Here is a 22,880-nt window from a genome sequence, read left to right as displayed (position 1 = left end):
AAATTCAACCAAAGAGCTTAAAGCAAGATCCAGATTACGCTATTTACTTTAACGCAGTTTAGGTAAATTCCTCCCAGTTTACACTATTCATCACTTCCTATCAGTTGAACTACGAGGGCAGTTCAATAAGTAATGCAACACATTTTTTTTTCTGAAACAGGGGTTGTTTTATTCAGCATTGAAATACACCAGGTTATTCCCCAATCTTTTAGCTACACAACACTATTTTTCAACGTAATCTCCATTCAATGCTACGGCCTTACGCCACCTTGAAATGAGGGCCTGTATGCCTGCACGGTACCATTCCACTGGTCGATGTCGGAGCCAACGTCGTACTGCATCAATAACTTCTTCATCATCCGCGTAGTGCGTCCCACGGATTGCGTCCTTCATTGGGCCAAACATATGGAAATCCGACGGTGCGAAATCGGGGCTGTAGGGTGCATGAGGAAGAACAGTCCACTGAAGTTTTGTGAGCTCCTCTCGGGTGCGAAGACTTGTGTGAGGTCTTGCGTTGTCATGAAGAAGGAGAAGTTCGTTCTGATTTTTGTGCCTACGAACACGCTGAAATCGTTTCTTCAATTTCTGAAGAGTAGCACAATACACTTCAGAGTTGATCGTTTGACCATGGGGAAGGACATCGAACCGAATAACCCCTTCAGCGTCCCAGAAGACTGTAACCATGACTTTACCGGCTGAGGGTATGGCTTTAAACTTTTTCTTGGTAGGGGAGTGGGTGTGGCGCCACTCCATTGATTGCCGTTTTGTTTCAGGTTCGAAGTGATGAACCCATGTTTCATCGCCTGTAACAATCTTTGACAAGAAATTGTCACCCTCAGCCACATGACGAGCAAGCAATTCCGCACAGATGGTTCTCCTTTGCTCTTTATGGTGTTCGGTTAGACAACGAGGGACCCAGCGGGAACAAACCTTTGAATATCCCAACTGGTGAACAATTGTGACAGCACTACCAACAGAGATGTCAAGTTGAGCACTGAGTTGTTTGATGGTGATCCGTCGATCATCTCGAACGAGTGTGTTTGCACGCTCCGCCATTGCAGGAGTCACAGCTGTGCACGGCCGGCCCGCACGCGGGAGATCAGACAGTCTTGCTTGACCTTGCGGCGATGATGACACACGCTTTGCCCAACGACTCACCGTGCTTTTGTCCACTGCCAGATCACCGTAGACATTCTGCAAGCGCCTATGAATATCTGAGATGCCCTGGTTTTCCGCCAAAAGAAACTCGATCACTGCCCGTTGTTTGCAACGCACATCCGTTACAGACGCCATTTTAACAGCTCCGTACAGTGCTGCCACCGGACGGAAGTCAATGAAACTATACGAGACGAAGCGGGAATGATTGAAAATATTCCACAAGAAATTTCCGGTTTTTTCAACCAAAATTGGCCGATAAAAAAATGTGTTGCATTACTTATTGGACTGCCCTCGTATTAACTGCCTATCACATCGGATCTAAGTTCAGTGTTTCCTTGATAATAATCAAATTAAGACAACATATTCGGTTATTTTCCTAGCTTGAATTACTTCAAAGATATTTTCAAAGTTGCTGATTTACCTCTTTCAGTTTTTAATCATTTCTAGCAGATTGCAAATCTTCAGATGTAACAAACAATCTCGTATCGCATACCAATATTACGTACGAGCACACAAGTACAGTTACGACACGACACGGCAAGCGCCAGAAGCACACTAACAATGTACAACTTTAGCTTCTGTATTTCGCAGTGACCTTGAATGTAGGCTGTTTAGGTTTTTATGTTGGTAACGCTATGTAGCGCTCTATATGAAAATCACTGACTGTGCTGTGTGCAGTCTGTGGCTGGTTTGCATTGTTGGAATTTGCTATTGTAGTGTAGGGCAGTTGGCTGTTAACAGCGTGTAGCGTTGCGCAGATGGAGATGAGCCGCCAGCAGCGGTGGATGTGGGGAGAGAGATGGAGGAATTTTGAGAGCGGATGATCTGGACAGAGACAGTAAATTTGTAAGACTGGATGTCATGAACTGATATGTATATATATATTATGACTTTTGAACACTATTAAGGTAAATACATTGATTGTTCTCTACCAAAATCTTTCATTTGCTAACTATGCCTATCAGTAGTTAGTCCCTTCAGTAGTTTGAATCTTTTATTTAGCTGGCAGTAGTGGCGCTCGCTGTATTGCAGTAGTTCGAGTAACGAAAATTTTTGTGAGGTAAGTGATTCATGAAAGGTATAGGTTACTGTTAGTCAGGGCCATTCTTTTGTAGGGATTTTTGAAAGTCAGATTGTGTTGCGCTAAAAACATTGTGTGTCAGTTTAGTGTTGATCAGAATAAGTAAAGAGCGAAATGTCTGTGTACGTTCTGTTCTGCTCAGCTGTTTGAAAATAAAGTAACGTAAGGGGTTTACCACCACAGTAATTCAATAATTTTTCTGAGGGGACGTTTCAACCTCAAAGAGTACTCACAAGGAGTATTCTTTGAGGTCACTTGTTATACTCCGTGATCTACAAGTCTACTACCTTGCGATCTGCTATTATTTTATCTTGGAACTAATGCATTCTATTTCTTTTTTATTCTCTTTCAAAACATTAAGCTACTTTGCTACCAAGATTCCTTTATATTTCTTTTTATATTACTTTCTTTTCAGTCGCTACTAGTCATGCAATGTTAGTACAGAGGGAGTTTGTTTTTCTTTTTATGAAATTTTGATCTTGGGCTTGGGGCTGGTATTGGGGTCTGAGGACTAGATTTATATTTTTCATTTTTGCGTCCAAAAGGTAGTGGCGTTACACTGCCCAAACCACACAACGTCTAAACGTGGTTTCACCTTGGTTTCGCCACGTGTTGAAGACACTCACCATAGCACCCGAAAAGTCGTGCAGTTTCCGAAATGCTCCTGTCGAGCCACCGGGCCATCACAATCTGACCTCTGTCAAACTCAGGTAGATATCGCGCCTTCCCCATTCTACACTCCTGGAAATGGAAAAAAGAACACATTGACACCGGTGTGTCAGACCCACCATACTTGCTCCGGACACTGCGAGAGGGCTGTACAAGCAATGATCACACGCACGGCACAGCGGACACACCAGGAACCGCGGTGTTGGCCGTCGAATGGCGCTAGCTGCACAGCATTTGTGCACCGCCGCCGTCAGTGTCAGCCAGTTTGCCGTGGCATACGGAGCTCCATCGCAGTCTTTAACACTGGTAGCATGCCGCGACAGCGTGGACGTGAACCGTATGTGCAGTTGACGGACTTTGAGCGAGGGCGTATAGTGGGCATGCGGGAGGCCGGGTGGACGTACCGCCGAATTGCTCAACACGTGGGGCGTGAGGTCTCCACAGTGGTCGGCGGAAGGTGCACGTGCCCGTCGACCTGGGACCGGACCGCAGCGACGCACGGATGCACGCCAAGACCGTAGGATCCTACGCAGTGCCGTAGGGGACCGCACCGCCACTTCCCAGCAAATTAGGGACACTGTTGCTCCTGGGGTATCGGCGAGGACCATTCGCAACCGTCTCCATGAAGCTGGGCTACGGTCCCGCACACCGTTAGGCCGTCTTCCGCTCACGCCCCAACATCGTGCAGCCCGCCTCCAGTGGTGTCGCGACAGGCGTGAATGGAGGGACGAATGGAGACGTGTCGTCTTCAGCGATGAGAGTCGCTTCTGCCTCGGTGCCAATGATGGTCGTATGCGTGTTTGGCGCCGTGCAGGTGAGCGCCACAATCAGGACTGCATACGACCGAGGCACACAGGGCCAACACCCGGCATCATGGTGTGGGGAGCGATCTCCTACACTGGCCGTACACCACTGGTGATCGTCGAGGGGACACTGAATAGTGCACGGTACATCCAAACCGTCATCGAACCCATCGTTCTACCATTCCTAGACCGGCAAGGGAACTTGCTGTTCCAACAGGACAATGCACGTCCGCATGTATCCCGTGCCACCCAACGTGCTCTAGAAGGTGTAAGTCAACTACCCTGGCCAGCAAGATCTCCGGATCTGTCCCCCATTGAGCATGTTTGGGACTGGATGAAGCGTCGTCTCACGCGGTCTGCACGTCCAGCACGAACGCTGGTCCAACTGAGGCGCCAGGTGGAAATGGCATGGCAAGCCGTTCCACAGGACTACATCCAGCATCTCTACGATCGTCTCCATGGGAGAATAGCAGCCTGCATTGCTGCGAAAGGTGGATATACACTGTACTAGTGCCGACATTGTGCATGCTCTGTTGCCTGTGTCTATGTGCCTGTGGTTCTGTCAGTGTGATCATGTGATGTATCTGACCCCAGGAATGTGTCAATAAAGTTTCCCCTTCCTGGGACAATGAATTCACGGTGTTCTTATTTCAATTTCCAGGAGTGTATATACAGACAGCACGCTCACTGATGGTACGCGCACCGTGCATGTGTCTGACTAGCAGCCTGGACGGGTTTATATCGATAGTAGGTCGGTGGTGATAATGTTGTGGCTGATCAGTGTAGCTGCTGGTAAACCTTTGGGGATGTGAGGTCGTGGTCCAAGAAACTATTCTGTTTATGATGTTTCGTCCAGAGCTGTGCTGGATATCCTCAGGGGCGCTCCTCCGCTGGGTTTGCCGAGTGACCGGTCGGACGTTCGAGACCACGACCTCACATTCCGAAAGGTTTACCAGCAGCTATATCATGTTCTTGTTATGGTCTTCAGTCCAGAGACTGGTTTCATGCAGCTCTCCATGCTGCTCTATCCTGTGCAAGCTTCTTCATGTCCATGTAACTACTGCAAGCTACATCCTTCTGAATCTGTTTAGTGTATTGATCTCTTGCTCTCCCTCTACGATTTTTACCCTCCGCGCTGCCCTCCAATACTAAATTGGTGATCCCTTGATGCCTTAGAATATGCCCTACCAACCGATCCCTTCTTCTAGGCAAGTTGTGCAACAAATTTCTCTTCTCTCCAATTCTATTAAATACCTCCTCATTAGTTATTTGATCTACCCATCTAATCTTCAGCATTCTCCTGCAGCACCACATTTCGAAAGCTTCTATTCTCTTCTTGTCTAAACTATTTATCCTCCATGTTTCACTTCCATACATGGCTACACTCCATACAAATACTTTCAGAAACGACTTCCTGATACTTAAATCTATACACGATCTGAAAATTTCTATTCTTCAGAAACGCTTTCCTTGCCATTGACAGTCTACATTTTATGTCCTCTCTACTTCGACCATCATCAGTTATTTTGCTCCCCAAATAGCAAAACTCCTTTACTACTTTAAGTGTCTCATTTCCTACTCTAATTCCCGCAGCATCACCCGATTTATTGGGCTACATTCCATTATCCTCGTTTTGCTTTTCTTGATATTCATCTTATATCCTCCTTTCAAGACACTGTCCATTCCGTTAAGCTCCTCTCCCAGGTCCTTTGCTGGCTCTGACAGAATTACAATGTCATCGGCGAACCTCAAACTTTTTATTTCTTCTCCATGGATTTTAATTCCTACTCCGAATTTTTCTTTTGTTTCCTTTACTGCTTGCACAATATACAGATTGAATAACATCGGGGATAGGCGTCAACCCATTTTCACTCCTTTCCCAACCACTGCTTCCCTTTCATACCCCTCGACTCTTATAACTGCCTTTCGCTCCCTGTATTTTACCCCTGCCACTTTCAGAATTTGAAAGAGTATTCCAATCAACATTGTCAAAAGCTTTCTCTAAGTCTACAAATGCTAGAAACGTAGGTTTGCCTTTCCTTAATCTATTTTCTAAGATAAGTCATAGGGTCAGTATTGCCTCACGTGTTCCAACATTTCTACAGAATCCAAAGTGATCTTCCCCGAGGTCGGCTTCTACCAGTTTTTCCATTCGTCTGTAAGGAATTCGTGTTAGTATTTTGCAGCCGTGGCTTATTAAACTGACCGTTCGGTAATTTTCACATCTGTCAACACCTGCTTTCTTTAGGATTGGAATTATTATATTCTTCTTGAAGTCTGAGGGTATTTCGCCTGTCTCATACATCTTGCTCACTAGATGGTAGAGTTTTGTTAGCCCTGGCTCTCCCAGGGCTGTCAGTAGTTCTAATGGAATGTTGTCTACTCCCGGGGCCTTGTCATACGGTCGTGAAAGCCTTCATTCTATGATGATCAGTGTGGATTGCAGCACACATTTAAGCAGACTCACTTACTGCTCACCAAACTCGAATGGGGCGGGAAGAAACCCCAATATGTGACACAACTGCCCTCGGCTTTGCACTTCTAGGCAGTTTTGCAGAGAACAGTGTAGCCTTAACAGATGTTTGTCTTTCTCTGTTTCCTGCCTGTTGGACGCTTTAACACGTGTCGTTGTCGGTGTGCAGGTGCGGGCCTGGTGCTGGGCAGGGTGATCTCGGACGAACTCCTGGAATGCTACCGCGACCTGGGCGCGAACCCGGTGCCGCTGAGCACCGCCTCGCTGGTGACGCTGGTGCGCAAGGTGGAGCGCATGGAGAACGCCGCCACGCTCGACCTTCGCACGCTCTCCTACACGCTGCTGCACAGGTAGGTGGACCTAGCGGCTGCCTCGGCCTAGTCACTCTGCAAGCCTAGTGGCCACGAGTCAATGGTAGGGCTGTCCCATTTGAAGATGTGCTCTCTACTGCACTGCAGCTGTATTTCTTAGCAAGAAGAATTTTATTTGAAGAGTTTGATTGGATTCGTTGGCGTCCTTTTGCGTCTATTTTGAAAAGAATCGTTGAAGGACGTCCAGTGACAGTAAATGTAAAGAACAAGCCTGGAATGACTATAAAACATCGTGGGCTCGTTATATTCGTATCTAATGATTTTAATATAGGAGACGAGGCAATGATATCCCGTTTGCTTGTCGTACATGCTGATTGCCATATTGTTCATTGTTTGAATATTAAGGAGGAGATGGCGTCGGATCCGTCGGACAATGAGGCCCAGGAGGAGGTTATCGAATTATCGTCGGACGAGGACCCGGATTTGGAATCGTCGTGCGCGTCCGAGGCGATGGATACGCCGACGGAGATTGCTGACTAGACCATATTTCGGTAGAATGTGTAAATGGAGGACGGAATACACACAGGCTGATTCAGTGCGGTTTGAATATGGGAAGATGGGAGCATTGGAGAAGTTCGATGAGAACGCACAGAATTTTAGTAAACTTAATGAATACAATATTACTGACGAATTTAAATTTTTCGCTAATAAATATGGTGGTGTTATAATTAATAAAGTTGTTACGTATGTCTATAGGATTAACGTTAGGGTTGAGAGGTTGACATTGGATGATAGGGCAAATAAAAAAATCTTTGAGGACCAAGGAGTGCTTGAAAAGGTTCGTATTGCATGTAGTAATAAATTAGGGCCGTTTAGTTTGAAGCCCGATAAGTCGTCAGGTGTACCCTGGCGGAAGTATGGGCGTCGTACTGCATTTAGATTTGTTACATATTCTAAACCAGAATGTAGTGCTGATATTGCAAAAGTCAGTTCATGGGTAGATGTAGAGAAACTATGCAAGTGTAAGAATATGTTATTTCAGGGTGTCAACCCATTTTATATTGGTGTACAGATTGCGGGTGATGAACCTGTTAAGAATGATGTAGTGCAAAGTGAAGTAAAATATGTAACCTTTGTTGTACGTAATAGAGTCTACATGACTTTTTGTAAAAGGAAGGGTACGGTCACTTTTTGAATAAAGCTTATTGTTTACAGCTAATGTCTGCGTTGGAGTTTTTTTATCAAAATTGGGACCACATCCGCAACTATCCTGATGATCTACGCCTGGCATTCCTCGTCCCAATTTTATACGAAACATTACCAGAAACGGTATTGACATTAAACGTCATTTCCCATCCACATCTTCCCGTTTACTATCACCTAATGTGGAACATTTTTAGAACTTTTCTGTGGTGTGCGTGATGTAAGACCTTCGTTACACACTCCATCAGATTAGTTGACTTGTCGCTCTAGCGAAGTAGGCGACTGTCAGCAATATGTCTCGTGGTCTTATTGTGGCGTGTTTATCTTCTGTCGTTAGGTCAGACGATAGAAATGCCACTTGCACGCTTAGAGTAGCAGATTGACGGTGACCAACTTTAAACAGAACTTGATTAATTTTCACACACATTTATTTAAATAATAAAAAGCATAGAAATAACTTAACTTGGTTCTGGGTGCTATTTACAATTGACAATCTGAAGTTCCTTTGGTCTTGGTACGTTAATCTTATTCTCACATATCTCTGATACTTGACATAGTGTCTATTGGTTTATCTTCATGGCTATGTACAGGAATATGGTAATCTTATTAGGCGCAAACTGAAACTTGACTATAGACTGGTACAGACCAATGTAGACTAATGCAGACTGATACAGATTAAGGCAGACTGACTAATCGGAGGTCTGTACACTCTTTATAATACCTCGCACGTTCATGTATCACTGCGCGATTGTGATCCGCGAGGAGAAAAGGTTCTACTTTATCAGCAATCTCATTGGCTGCGTTACATATTAATACGCGGATCGGCGGAAGCAGAATTTGGTCCGTCTCTTTGACAGCGCCATCTCGTAGTGCGGAGACGGACGAGCGCTGCGCCTGCGCTGTTGTGCTTAGCGGGGCACGCTCTAGTAGGAAAGTTGTGTACGCGCTGACTACGCGGAACTATGTACACAACATTTTCTCATCCAAAATGCTGTCAACTACTGAGGGATTATAGCCGTTTCTGGCGGCTATATATTTAATCTCATCTTGCAAGCTTTGATCGTACGAATTGTGTTAGAAGATAGGTTAAGGAAAGGCAAATCTACATTTATACCATTTTTGGAGTTAGAGAAAGCTTTTGACAGTGTTGACTGGAATACACTGTTTGAAATTCTGTAGGCGACTGGGATAAAACACAGGGAGTGAAAGGGTGTTACAACTTGTGCAGAATCCAGACGGCAGTTGTAAGAGTCGGGGGGCATGAAAGGGGAACAGTGATAGAGAAGGGAGTGAGACAGGGTTGTAGCCTCTCCCCGATGCTACTCAGTGTGTACATTGAGCAAGCAGTAAAGGAAACAAAAGAAAAATTTGGAATAGGAATTAAACGTCAGAGACGAGGAATAAAAACTTCGAGGTTTGCAGATGACATTGTAATTCTGCCAAGGACAGCAAACGAGATGGAAAAGTAGCTGAATGTAATGGACGGTGCGTTGAAAGGAGGATATGAGATGAACATCAACAAAAGCAAAAACGAAAGTAATGGAATATAATCGAATCAAATCAGGAGGTGTTGAGGGAATTAGATTAAGAGACGAGACACTAAAAGAGGCAGATTTGGGCAGTAAAATAATTGACTATCGTCTAAGTAGAGAGGGATAAAACGTCACTGACAAGAAAAGCGTTTCTGAAGAAGAGAAATTTTTTAACATCGCATGTAGATTTAAGTGTTATGAAATCTCTTTTGAACGTAGTGTAGGTATGTAAGTGAAATGTTGACATAGGTAGTTCAGACAAGTTGAGAATACAAGCTTTTGAAATGTGATGTTACAGAAAAATGCTGAATATTAGATGGGTAGTTCATGAGGAGATACTGAACAGAACTGCGTATAAAAGACATCTGTTGCACAACTTGACTAAAAGAAGGGATCGGTTGATAGGACACGTTCTGAGAGATCAAGATATCTCTTATTTAGTACTGGAGAGAAGTATGGGGGTAAAAACTGTAGAGGGAGGCCATGAGATGAATACACTAACCACATTGAGAAGGATGCAGACTGGAGTAATTATTCGCCGATGAAGAGGCTTGCTTAGGGTAGAGTAGTTTGGAGAGCTGCATCAAACCAGTCTTCGGACTGTAGACTAACAACCCAGCAATGCCAAACGGGCAAAAAAAAAAAAAAAAAAAAAAAAAAAAAAAAAAAAAAAAAAAAACACGTACATTGCATCAAACCAGTCTTCGGACTGTAGACTAACAACTCAACGATGCCAAACGGGCAAAAAAAACCGTATATTGACCTCTTTTTCTCACGGCTGAGCTACATCTATAGCCTTAGAATTTCGTTCATTCTCCGCATAAGTGCTGGTGCCTGAAATGTACCTGGGGGACGGGAAGGGGGGGGGGTAGATAAATTTCCGTTACTGTAGCAGTCGGTACCGACGTTTTATAAGTCCTTGATCCTTACTTACATCTGAATTATGCAGTGCATGTGACCATATATAAGCAATTATCTCATTCAGCATGTGATGTAACTGAAAAAAAAAGCATTTATTTTGAGCCAACGTAGAGAACGTGTGGTCAACATACAGTAATAATGTAGACTATTCAAGGTCATTATTTTACTGTTTTCTTCTGGTATTGTAGCTAGGTATATCGTTGCTCCTTTTGAAGTGTACTGGGATATTTACAACAAACTTCATTAAGGAATAAATATACTGTGAATCAGTTGGCGAAAACAATATCTCCTTAAGCAGATCTCTACAAGATGACCGTTGAAGAGCAGCGATTATTATTCTTCCAGTTTTTGAGAACTTTCTTGCAGATAAGTTGCCGCAGAACATTATCCCATATGATATTATTAAATGAAAATATGGAAGATGTGTTAACTTAATTATTTGTCTCTCTCCAAGATTTGCAATGACTGGAAGTGCAAATGAGGCTGAAGTCGATTGTTTCAGGTGTTCCACAAACCATAGTTAACATTTACTCACCATGAGTTACAATTAGCATTGGTTCAGTACGTCTAGATATGCAGAACCTAATTAGACGGAAGTTCGCTTACTTACAGGGTGTTTCAAAAATGATCGGTATATTTGAAACGGCAATAAAAACTAAACGAACAGCGATAGAAATACACCGTTTGTTGCAATATGCTTGGGACAACAGTACATTTTCAGGCAGACAAACTTTCGAAATTACAGTAGTTACAATTTTCAACAACAGATGGCGCTGCGGTCTGGGAAACTCTATAGTACGATATTTTCCACATATCCACCATGCGTAGCAATAATATGGCGTAGTCTCTGAATGAAATTACCCGAAACCTTTGACAACGTGTCTGGCGGAATGGCTTCACATGCAGATGAGATGTACTGCTTCAGCTGTTCAATTGTTTCTGGATTCTGGCGGTACACCTGGTCTTTCAAATGTCCCCACAGAAAGAAGTCACAGGGGTTCATGTCTGGCGAATAGGGAGGCCAATCCACGCCGCCTCCTGTATGTTTCGGATAGCCCAAAGCAATCACACGATCATCGAAATATTCATTCAGGAAATTAAAGACGTCGGCCGTGCGATGTGGCCGGCCACCATCTTGCATAATCCACGAGGTGTTCGCAGTGTCGTCTAAGGCAGTTTGTACCGCCACAAATTCACGAAGAATGTCCAGATAGCGTGATGCAGTAATCGTTTCGGATCTGTAAAATGGGCTAATGATTCCTTTGGAAGAAATGGCGGCCCAGACCAGTACTTTTTGAGGATGCAGGGACGATGGGACTGCAACATGGGGCTTTTCGGTTCCCCATATGCGCCAGTTCTCTTTATTGACAAAGCCGTCCAGGTAAAAATAAGCTTCGTCAGTAAACCAAATGCTGCCCACATGCATATCGCCGTCATCAATCCTGTGCACTATATCGTTAGCGAATGTCTCTCGTGCAGCAATGGTAGCGGCGCTGAGGGGTTGCCGCGTTTGAATTTTGTATGGATAGAGGTGTAAACTCTGGCGCATGAGACGATACGTGGACGTTGGCGTCATTTGGATCGCAGCTGCAACACGGCGAACGGAAACCCGAGGCCGCTGTTGGATCACCTGCTGCACTAGCTGCGCGTTGCCCTCTGTGGTTGCCGTACGCGGTCGCCCTACCTTGCCAGCACGTTCATCCGTCACGTTCCCAGTCCGTTGAAATTTTTCAAACAGATCCTTTATTGTATCGCTTTTCGGTCCTTTGGTTACATTAAACCTCCGTTGAAAACTTCGTCTTGTTGCAACAACACCGTGTTCTAGGCGGTGGAATTCCAACATCTACATCTACATCTACATCTATACTCCGCGAGCCACCTTACGGTGTGTGGCGGAGGGTACTTATTGTACCACTATCTGATCCCCCCTTCCCTGTTCCATTCACGAATTGTGCGTGGGAAGAACGACTGCTTGTAAGTCTCCGTATTTGCTCTAATCCTCTGTTCTAAGGAATAAACCATGTTGTCTACAGCACACTTGCACGTTGTGAACAGCACACACTTACAGCAGAAAGACGACGTACAGAATGGCGCACCCACAGACTGCGTTGTCTTCTATATCTTTCACATCACTTGCAGCGCCATCTGTTGTTGAAAATTGTAACTACTGTAATTTCAAAAGTTTGTCCGCCTGAAAATGTACTGTTGTCCCAAGCATATTGCAACAAACGGTGTATTTCTATCGCTGCTCGTTTAGTTTTTATTGCCGTTTCAAATATACCGGTCATTTTTGAAACACCCTGTATATGAGAAAGAGTACAGAATCTAAGATTGAGCAATGTGGAACCCCAAGCAATTGTGAAACGTGCCGAACACTTGCTTTCCAGATGTAAGTCGTTAATATCCTGTCGCAGTGTACTATTACACAGCGTCGCCGGTCCAACTGTCTCGGTGAGCAAGTGAGAGGAGACTCAAAGCAACGGCGGAAGAACAGCCGAGCATAGCACTTTGAAGGTGTAGCGGCGGAACTTTGAGTTCCGTGCCACCCTCCGACGGTGGAAGTATAGAGAAGGGGAAGGAGAAAAGTGGCTGGACGAGAACAGGCCACTGCGAGTGACTGTACGAAACGGGCAGAAAAACTTGGTTGTATTGGGCCTATCGTCAGTCATAGCCGAATCCGAGTCCTCCAGGAAGGTGAACGGAACGGGGTGTCGGTGCCAGCGCCGTGGAACTGTGGTGATGACAGTTTGGAGTCGAACGACCGTCTCACGGAGGGCGTCCACTTTGCTGTACAGTTGGCGAGCCTTACGGCGAATGGTCGTCTTGAGCCGTATTTGTCCCCTCATGCAAAGTGTTAATCCTGGTGAGCGGATGGGCGAAGACTCCACCTGAGAACTTTATTCTGTAGGCGCTGGAGCGTCAGCATCCGGGACTTACTGATCGCGACCCACGCAGAGGAACCACATGTTAGCGCGGCTAAGACAACGGAGTGATACAACCGGAGCTTGGTATCTAAAGTCAGCTCTCGGCTGGAGAGTAGTGGGTACAAGGCCTTTGTCAACTTTAACCCTTTATGGGTGATGTATTCTGCGTGGCGGTGGAAGAAAAGTTTCTTCTCCAACCAGACCCCGAGACACTTGGCAGCTTGGGCCCTCGGGACCCGAACGTCCCCGATTGAGATGTCGTGGCGGAGTATAGGAGCCATTTAGTGAAATACATGCCGCAGTTTTGGCGGCATCGAGGCCATCTTATTGGAGCGACACCCACTTGCCTTTGGAGGCGAGCAATGAGTTCAAATGGCTCTGAACACTATGGGACTTAACATCTATGGTCATCAGTCCCCTAGAACTTAGAACTACTTAAACCTAACTAACCTAAGGACAGCACACAACACCCAGTCATCACGAGCAATGAGTTGACCAAGATTGCGGGTGGTCGTATAAAGCGCCGTGTCATCGGCGTATTGCGCCAAATGGCAGTGACGGATGACGGGCATGTCATTGACATGGACATTAAAGTGAGGAGGGGGCAGCACAGAGCCTTGAGGTGTGCCGATCGACATGTGGCGTACACCGGGGCGGTTTCCACGCTGAGCAACGAGGAAGGTCCTCTCGTGAAGGAAATCTTCCGCAATCTCAACGTGGAGATCAGGAATGGGCGTTTGCGTAAGCATCTTATACTCCACATTGTTCTGTCAAATCTTATCATAAGCATTCTCCCGTCCAAGAAAATCGTTAATTCCCACAAATTACAAGAAATAAATTCTCTTGCATCCGACTGCGAGTTTTAATATATTCTCCAACGTGTCTTAACAGCTATACTCCAATGCTCCTGTACGCACCAGAAAAGTTACCTCCCCTTGCTGCTGCAACTGCGTGAGCAGCAACATGCTAAAAACAACTGAAAAGAAACATTGTGATCTATGCAAAGTACAATCCATGATCACAATTCCTAATACAACTACTGCCATTTTTAAAGGAACTGAATTAGCAAGAGCAGTTTGGTCAACAACGTGTAATAGAATAAAAGAAACCAATAAAGGCTTCAAATGGCTCTGAGCACTATGCGACTTAACTTCTGAGGTGATCAGTCGCCTAGAACTTAGAACTACTTAAACCTAACTAACATAAGGACATCACACACATCCATGCCCGAGGCAGGATTCGAACCTGCGACCGTAGCGGTCACGCGGTCCAGACTGAAGCGCCTTTAACCGCACGGCCACAACGGCCGAAACCAATAAAGACTTTAATTTATTATATTCATAAAACTGATGATTAAACACTGACAAACTTTACACAGACCTTTTCTTTCGTTCGACTATATGGTTAGTAGCAACATTAATTATTCCACAATGTTTATAATCAAGATTAACATCTCTGGCCACAACAAAGGCACGAAATTACTCTGAATGAATGCATACACAAATCTAACGAAATCCGTCCAGTGCGCAAGCAAGCAACGACTACGTGCAGCAAGAGTCCAAATTACCAAAAATCCTCAATTAATACGAAAATCTCCTCCGGCGCTACTAGCGCGGTCACGGCAGGCTGCGACCTCTTACGTCACGCGGCTTCTCTCTACTGTACGCTGCGTGCGACGCCTTCCAACTCAAGCCGGCCGGTGTGGGCGAGCGGTTCTAGGCGCTTTTGTCTGGAACCGCGCGACCGCTACGCTCGCAAGTTCGAATCGTGCCTCGGGCATGGACGTGTGTGATGTCCTTAGGTTAGTTAGGTTTAAGTAGTTCTAACAAGGGAACCTCCCCATCGCACCCCCCTCAGATTTCGTTACAAGTTGGCACAGTGGATAGGCCTTGAAAAACTGAACACAGATCAATCGAGAAAACAGGAAGAAGTTGTGTGGAACTATGAAAAAAATAAGCAATATATATATATATATATATATATATATATATATATATATATATATATATATATATATATATATATATAGTCCATGTGCAAGATAGACAACGTCTAGGAGAATCTGCGTTCAGGAGCACCGTGGTCCCGTGGTTAGCGTGAGCAACTGCCGAACGAGAGGTTCCTGGTTCAAATCTTCCCAAAAGTGAAAATTTTTCTTTCTTTATTTTCGCAAAGTTATGATCTGTCCGTTCGTTCATTGACGTCTCTGTTCACTGTAATAAGTTTAGTGTCTGTGTTTTGCGACCACACCGCAAACCCGTGCGATTAGTAGCCGAAAGGACGTGCCTGTCCAATGGAAGCCGAAAACATTTGATTGCAAGGTCATAGGTCAACCGATTCCTCCACAGGAAAACACGTCTGATATATTCTATACGACACTGGTGACGGCATGTGCGTCACATGACAGGAATATGTTGTCGACCCACCTAACTTGTACACTTGGTGAATGGGTAAAAAGATTCTTCCACCTTGCCCAATTTAGGTTTTCTTGTGGATGTGATAATCACTTCCAAAAAAGTGTGAAAACATAAGAGTTTGTCACATAAACTGCAACAAATGAATGCAACAGTTTCACAGTCGCACAGTTTTGTCTGTGCTCTGTCAAAACATATGTTTTTAACGTTTTCAAATTTTTCCGTGTGTAAACCGTCAAATCCTGCATATGTCCAAGCAAATCTGAACATGTCCTGGAATTTTGGAGAGCGAAGATGATTATATGTGAGTGCCTGAACTTTGATAATTGTCTGAAAATAAAAATTAAAATTTTCTCCCGCGGGAAGACTTGAACCAACGACCTATGACTCCGCAGCTGCACACGTTAACCACGGGACCACGGCGCTCATGTGTTTACACCCACCTGGATGTTGCTTATCTTACACATGGACTACTCAGTTTGTTTATTTTGCTTATTTTTTCATAGTTCCATACAACTTCTTCCTGTTTTCTCGATTGATGTGTGTTCAGTTTTTCAAGGCCTATCCACTGTGCCAACTTATAACTAATTCTGAGGGGGGTGCGATGGGGAGGTTCCCTTGTAAGTTCTAGCGAACTGATGACCTCAGATGTTAAGTCCCATAGTGCTCAGAGCCATTTGAACTTTCCGACTCCCCAACTGTTCGCTCGCTATTGCTCGCACTAATATCTCAGAGTTTGTGTACGCACACATGCACACCACAGCAGAATCAGTAGCCAACTCTCCAAAGAAATATTAACGTCCAACTTTGACAGGCCACAATATATCCCTCGTTAATTAGGTTGTACAACTCCACACATGCAGTTTTGTCAAGTACGGTGTGAGTGCCGCCGTCCGCTACTCACAGATCCTGAGTGCTGTGTCTGTCACCTGCAGGTTCCGCGCGGACGGCTTGGAGCGGGACCCGGACGCGGTGTTCAGCGAGTTTGTGGTGCCGGTGAGGCAGAGCGGCCGGCAGGCTCTCAAGTGGGACATTCTGGCCGAGCAGCTGCTGCCGGGCAACTCGCTGCTCTTCCCCGAGGAGAGCCTCACGCATCACGAGAAGGTACTACCTGTCACTTGTCATCACCTCACCTGGCTTTTGCTGGAAAGGGCCAAAGCCACCCAAAATATAAGGCGTGGCACCTATCAAATTTATGACAAGTTTGCATTTAGACGCAGGGGCTACTTCATCACGACGAGCAATGCAGACATACAGCCTAATAAAATTGCTGTCACGGTCCGTGGGCTCTCACATCTTTATTTGTTAGTAGCTTTTTGCGCATGATTTTACTCGGCTCTCACATCTTTATTTGTTAGTAGCTTTTTGTGCATGATTTTACCCACGTACCTATACGAGGTGCGGCTAGAAAAAAACCGGACTGATGCTGGAAAAAACATTTATTTACAATTATTTACAATTTCATGTTATCTCCTTCAATGTACTCTCCTCCTCGGTCTCTACACCGCTCCATACGAATTTTCCACTGTTCTTAGCAATGCTGTAGATCATTTCGGTAAGTCCATACATTACTTCCGTCGCTTTTTCTTTTACTGCTTCAACAGTCTCAAATCTAGTTCCTTTCAAAGCTGACTTGACTTTAGGGAAAATAAAAAAGTCACAGGAGGCCAAATCAGGTGAGTAGGGTGGATGATCTAAGATGGGAATGTTGTGTTTTGCCAAAAACGTCTTCACTGACAACGCACTGTGAGCTGGGGAATTGTCTTGCTGAAGGATCCATGACTTTTTTCTCCACAAATCGTTCCGTTTTCTCCGTACTCGCTCACGTAGGGTAGCCAGGACGCTAATGTAGTAATGCTGATTCACTGTTTGTCCCTCTGGTACCCAATCAATGTGCACAATCCCTTTGATGTCAAAAAAAAAAAACAATCATCATTGCCTTGAATTTCGATTTTGACATTCGTGCTTTTTTTTGTCGTGGAGAACCAGGAGTTTTCCAGTGCATCGATTGGCGTTTAGTTTCGGGATCGTAAGTAAAAAACCACGATTCATCGCAAGTAATAACATTTTGTAAGACGGTGGGATCCTTTTCAATGTTTTCCAGGATGTCAGAACAAATCATTCTTCGGCGTTCCTTCTGTTCAATTGTGAGACACTTTGGAACCATTTTTGAACACACTTTGTTCATGTTGAAACTTTCATGAAGAATCTGCCTAACACTTTCCTTGTCAACTCCTGTTAACTCAGACACTGCTCTGATTGTTAAACGGCGATCTTGTCGAACAAGTTTACCGATTTTTTCAATGTTTGCATCAGTTTTTGCTGACAATGGTCTGCCAGTGCGAGTGTCATCACTGGTGTCTTCGCGGCCATCTTTAAATCGTTTAAACCACTCAAACACTTGTGTTCGCGATAAACAATCATCGCCGTACACTTGTTGTAATATTACAAACGTTTCACTTGCAGATTTTCCTAGTTTGAAAAAAAATTTGATGTTAACACGCTGTTCTTTCTGTACACTCAACATTTTCGGACGCACAGACAAAACGTCAACTACTTAAAACAGACGCCACGGGCAGACTGAGTGCAGGAGGCAGATGAAACTCGAGCAGTAGGCGGAGCGAGAGTCACGTGACAGGCCACGCGACTTTCAGCCTTATTGCATTCGTTTTATTGTTTCACCAGTACTAGTCCGGTTTTTTTCTAGCCACACCTCGTATCTCACGTACACTCATGTTCAGAAAAAACAGAACACCTTGACGACTAGAGAAAGGACATGTACATTAAGTACGTTCTGCAGAAATAATTAGCATTTGAAGTTTTGTGGCGGCGTTCGTAGCGACAAACAATTCGCTGTAGAAACGGCTTACGAAGTCACCGCCACACTTTTAATAGCGGGCCGACCGGTCCGCTGGAACAGTGAACAGAAAGATGAAAACCCAAACACTCTGATTAAATAAAAGTCGGTACTTATCTTTATTAACGAAGATACAGAAACACAGTCGTGAACTCCGTGTCTACATAAATCTGTCTAGTTCGAGTCGGAGCGGCTAGGTCAGCGTCGGCTGACGACAAACAACAACTCTGCTGCGATGAACACACAACTGACTAGCAAGTACACAATTCGGTGGCGAGTATACAACTGAGCGGCGAATACAGAACTGTCCTAGCGCTCGCGACTCCAGCGCTTAAGAAGCCAGAAGCCAGCGGTGGCGCGCGCAGACTTGCGGCGATTTCCTGTCTCGCTGGCGCTGCTTATGCGGACGGCGTCCGGACTTTGATGCTGCCAACCTTTTGGCAGCGGGCTCGGGTGGCATTACTGGCTAGGATATAACATGAACCATGTCGACGCGCAAGTTCAAGGTCAACATCATTATCGCGGCGCAACACCACCTACCGCTAAAATGTGCCTGTGGCTCTCGTTGTCACTGTAAACCGAAGGGTCTGAAAGAGGGCCTATTATTGGCATGAGGAAATTGGATGCATTTGTCTGGGAAATTGCTACTCACGTGTGACGAAGCGTTACGGCAGTGCAACAGGTATGTGCAGAGACCCCCCCCCCCCCCCCCCCCGTCTACCTCCCGAGAAGATCGACACCTCATCCAAATGGCATTTCACGACAGAGCTGCTTGATCCTCGGCTCCTGCGCAACAGTGGAACACATCGTGCACTATTAGGGGTGACAGTCCTTCGCCCTCTGTTACGACATGGGTTAAGAGCGTGCAGAAACATGCTAGACCGCAATGGTGTATGGAATAGTGTCACTGGGGACAGGAATGGCATCAGATAGTGTTTTCGAACGAAGCCAGGTTCTGTTTGTTTGGAAATGATGGCTGCATTTTGGTTCGCCGCCGGCCGCTGGTGGCCGAGCGGTTCTGGCGCTACAGTCTGGAACCGCGCGACCGCTCCGGTCGCAGGTTCGAATCCTGCCTCGGGCATGGATGTGTGTGTTGTCCTTAGGTTAGTTAGGTTTAAGTAGTTCTAAGTTCTAGGGGACTTATGACCTCAGCAGTTGAGTCCCATAGTGCTCAGAGCCATTTTTGGTTCGCCACAGGCAGACGGGTGGGGGGGGGGGGCAGTTGCATCACAGTCACTGCATTATGTCCATTATAATTATCCGGGCTGTTATGCCGTGGTCGGTTGGTGAATTCTGTGTCGATTCCCAACGTTTCGTCTTCGACTGCGGGAGACATCTTCAAGGGGGTCCGTGGCTCGATGGAAGGTCCAACACACCCACTGGCTCGCTACATTTTAGTGACTGCACGCTACATTTTAGTGACTGCATTTGCACAAGACCTGCAGCGTCAGCTCAAGGCCTTAATGTGTGGGTCGGTACAACCACAAATCACTGGTTGCTGTGTGTCCAGTGTGATTTAATTCCCACAAATTACAAGAAATCAATTCTCTTGCATCCGACTGCGAGTTTTAATATATTCTCCAACGTGTCTATACTCCAATGCTCCTGTACGCACCAGAAAAGTTACCTCCCCTTGCTGCTGCAACTGCGTGATCAGCAACATGCTAAAAATAACCGAAAAGAAACATTGTGATCTATGCAAAGTGCAATCCATGATCACAATTCCTAATATAACTACTGCCATTTTTAAAGGGATCCTGCGACCCGTAGTCATACTCTTTCTGCACAACATCCCAGACGCCATTTTTCGGTAAGACAATGCACGACCACATATTGCTGCACTAACACGTGCCTTCTTGGTGTCACAGGATGTGAGCCTGTGAGCCTTTTGCCCTGGCCCGCCAGATCACCGAACTTGTCGCCTATCAAAAATGTGTGCGACATGGCGAAATGAAGGGTGCAGCACTATGATCCAATGCCAACCACCACTGATGAACTTTGGAACCAGGTGCATGCAGCATTAATTTTCAAATGTTCAAATGTGTGTGAATTCCTAAGGGACCAAACTGCTGAGGTCATCGCTCCGTAGACTTACACACTACTTAAACTAACTTAACACTAAGGACAACACTCGCATCCTTGCCCAACGGAGGACTCGAACCTCCGGCGGGAAGGGCCGCGCGATTACTGACATGCGCCTCTAACCGCGCGGCCATTCCGTGCGGCCAGCATTAATGGCTATACTAGAGGACGCAATTCGCGCCTTATAAACGTAGGTGCCATCACGCATGGAACAAGTTACCGGGGCCCAAGGCGAAAGCTGTGTCTACTAGACAACAGGAAACATTCTGAACGGTGGTGACTGAGGTGCTTATCATTACTGCAGAACACACTAATGACATGTCCTGTGAGTATGAACGTCCAATCTATAGTCGTTCAAGGTGTTCTGTTTTTTCTGAATATAACTGTACATTTCACACTTTCTCTCTCTCTCTCTCTCTCTCTCACACACACACACACACACATGCACGCATGCACGCACATTCATTTAACATATTACGGACATTTTTGTACACATATTTCCCTGTATGCCTAGTCAATTTTGTCTTTCAGTTTCATTTGATTTCTGAAAAAACTTATTATTCTGCTAGTCACTGATCGTCCCTCCGAGAAAGAAAAATCAGACATGTGCGAGTAGGACTAGCGCTCTGAGGGTTCCGAACAAACCTAATTATGTATACAGGTGATAATAACAATAATTTCGTGTGGTTCAGTGGCCTGGTGCAAGTCTTTCTATTGGGCGCCACTTCGATGACTTGCGCGACCCCAACCTATCTCAGCTACCCAACTGGGGAAAGACACCTACAATTTAATATGAAATGACTCCTCACATCATTGAGAGGCGAAAGCTAGGTTAAAACGAAGTCTGAAAAATACAGGGTGATTCAAAAAGAATACCACAACTTTAGGAATTTAAAACTCTGCAACGACAAAAGGCAGAGCTAAGCACTATCTGTCGGCGAATTAAGGGAGCTATAAAGTTTCATTTAGTTGTACATTTGTTCGCTTGAGGCGCTGTTGACTAGGCGTCAGCGTCAGTTGATGCTAAGATGGCGACCGCTCAACAGAAAGCTTGCCCGCATCTCGTGGTCGTGCGGTAGCGTTCTCGCTTCCCACGCCCGGGTTCCCGGGTTCGATTCCCGGCGGGGTCAGGGATTTTCTCTGCCTCGTGATGGCTGGGTGTTGTGTGCTGTCCTTAGGTTAGTTAGGTTTAAGTAGTTCTAAGTTCTAGGGGACTTATGACCACAGCAGTTGAGTCCCATAGTGCTCAGAGCCATTTGAACAGAAAGCTTTTTGTGTTATTGAGTACGGCAGAAGTGAATCGACGACAGTTGTTCAGCGTGCATTTCGAACGAGGTATGGTGTTAAACCACCTGATAGGTGGTGTATTAAACGTTGGTATAAACCTGAACGTCAACTACCCGAGGCGATGGATCGGCCGCCAGGCAGCCCGTGACAGAGCACTTCATCACTGGCCTCCAAGAAGCCCTGATCTTACCCCCTGCGATTTTTTCTTATGGGGGTATGTTAAGGATATGGTGTTTCGGCCACCTCTCCCAGCCACCATTGATGATTTGAAACGAGAAATAACAGCAGCTATCCAAACTGTTACGCCTGATATGCTACAGAGAGTGTGGAACGAGTTGGAGTATCGGGTTGATATTGCTCGTGTATCTGGAGGGGGCCATATTGAACATCTCTGAACTTGTTTTTGAGTGAAAAAAAAACCTTTTTAAATACTCTTTGTAATGATGTATAACAGAAGGTTATATTATGTTTCTTTCATTAAATACACATTTTTAAAGTTGTGGTATTCTTTTTGAATCACCCTGTACTTAGTCCAACCGAGACCGCAACCTCTCGTTTTTCACTTTTCACGTACGCGCTTTACCTCTAGACCATCATGCCCGGCATCTACATAGATAGTTCATCTACAGGTTTTCATGACTTGAGTTTGTGAAAAATATGTAACATATAGGGCCGTATCTTTTGACTGCAGTGATATACCGCCAAAAGACCTAGGTGTTTGACCTAAATTTCAACTTGATAACCTCTACCCGTTTTTGAGAAAAAGGCGATTTAAAAATCGGACACATACAGAGAGTTGGAGAACAAAGTGATCCTATAGAGGATTTTTCACCTACTGAGCAGGTGCGGTTATTGGTTTCGATACTGAGGAACTCTGCGTCATTTATCGATCTGAATTAACCTAGGCCTCGGGCTACGCTGCAGATCAGTCTGTCATCACAACCAAGATTTCAGATTTTATAATTGGGGGGGGGGGGAAGGGGGGGACAAATTCGCAGTCTAGCCAAACGTTTACGTATTGTATCTTCTTTCCGTTTCATAACGAACTTCTAATAACATCATACGCTAACTCTAAGATAGAATCTATAGGTAGCCTATTTATCCCCCAACGTCACATTTACCGATAGCTTGTCAAAACAAATCGTACTAGAAAACGCGCTGTATG

At 45.3% G+C, this 22,880-nt stretch overlaps 1 protein-coding gene across 1 annotated transcript in view; it reads left to right on the top strand.

Moving 5' to 3' along the window:
- LOC126237475 (uncharacterized) overlaps positions 1-22,880 on the top strand; it is a 555,798-nt gene that overhangs the window by 70,984 nt on the left and 461,934 nt on the right. The window contains exons 2-3 of the mRNA XM_049947618.1: positions 6,354-6,534; positions 16,425-16,593. Coding sequence (XP_049803575.1) covers positions 6,354-6,534; positions 16,425-16,593 — 350 coding nt within the window. The remainder of the gene's footprint in view (positions 1-6,353; positions 6,535-16,424; positions 16,594-22,880) is intronic.

The sequence above is a fragment of the Schistocerca nitens genome, chromosome 2, assembly GCF_023898315.1.
Source record: "Schistocerca nitens isolate TAMUIC-IGC-003100 chromosome 2, iqSchNite1.1, whole genome shotgun sequence".
In the NCBI taxonomy this organism is placed as follows: domain Eukaryota; kingdom Metazoa; phylum Arthropoda; class Insecta; order Orthoptera; family Acrididae; genus Schistocerca; species Schistocerca nitens.
This window is presented reverse-complemented; position numbering and strand designations above follow the sequence as displayed.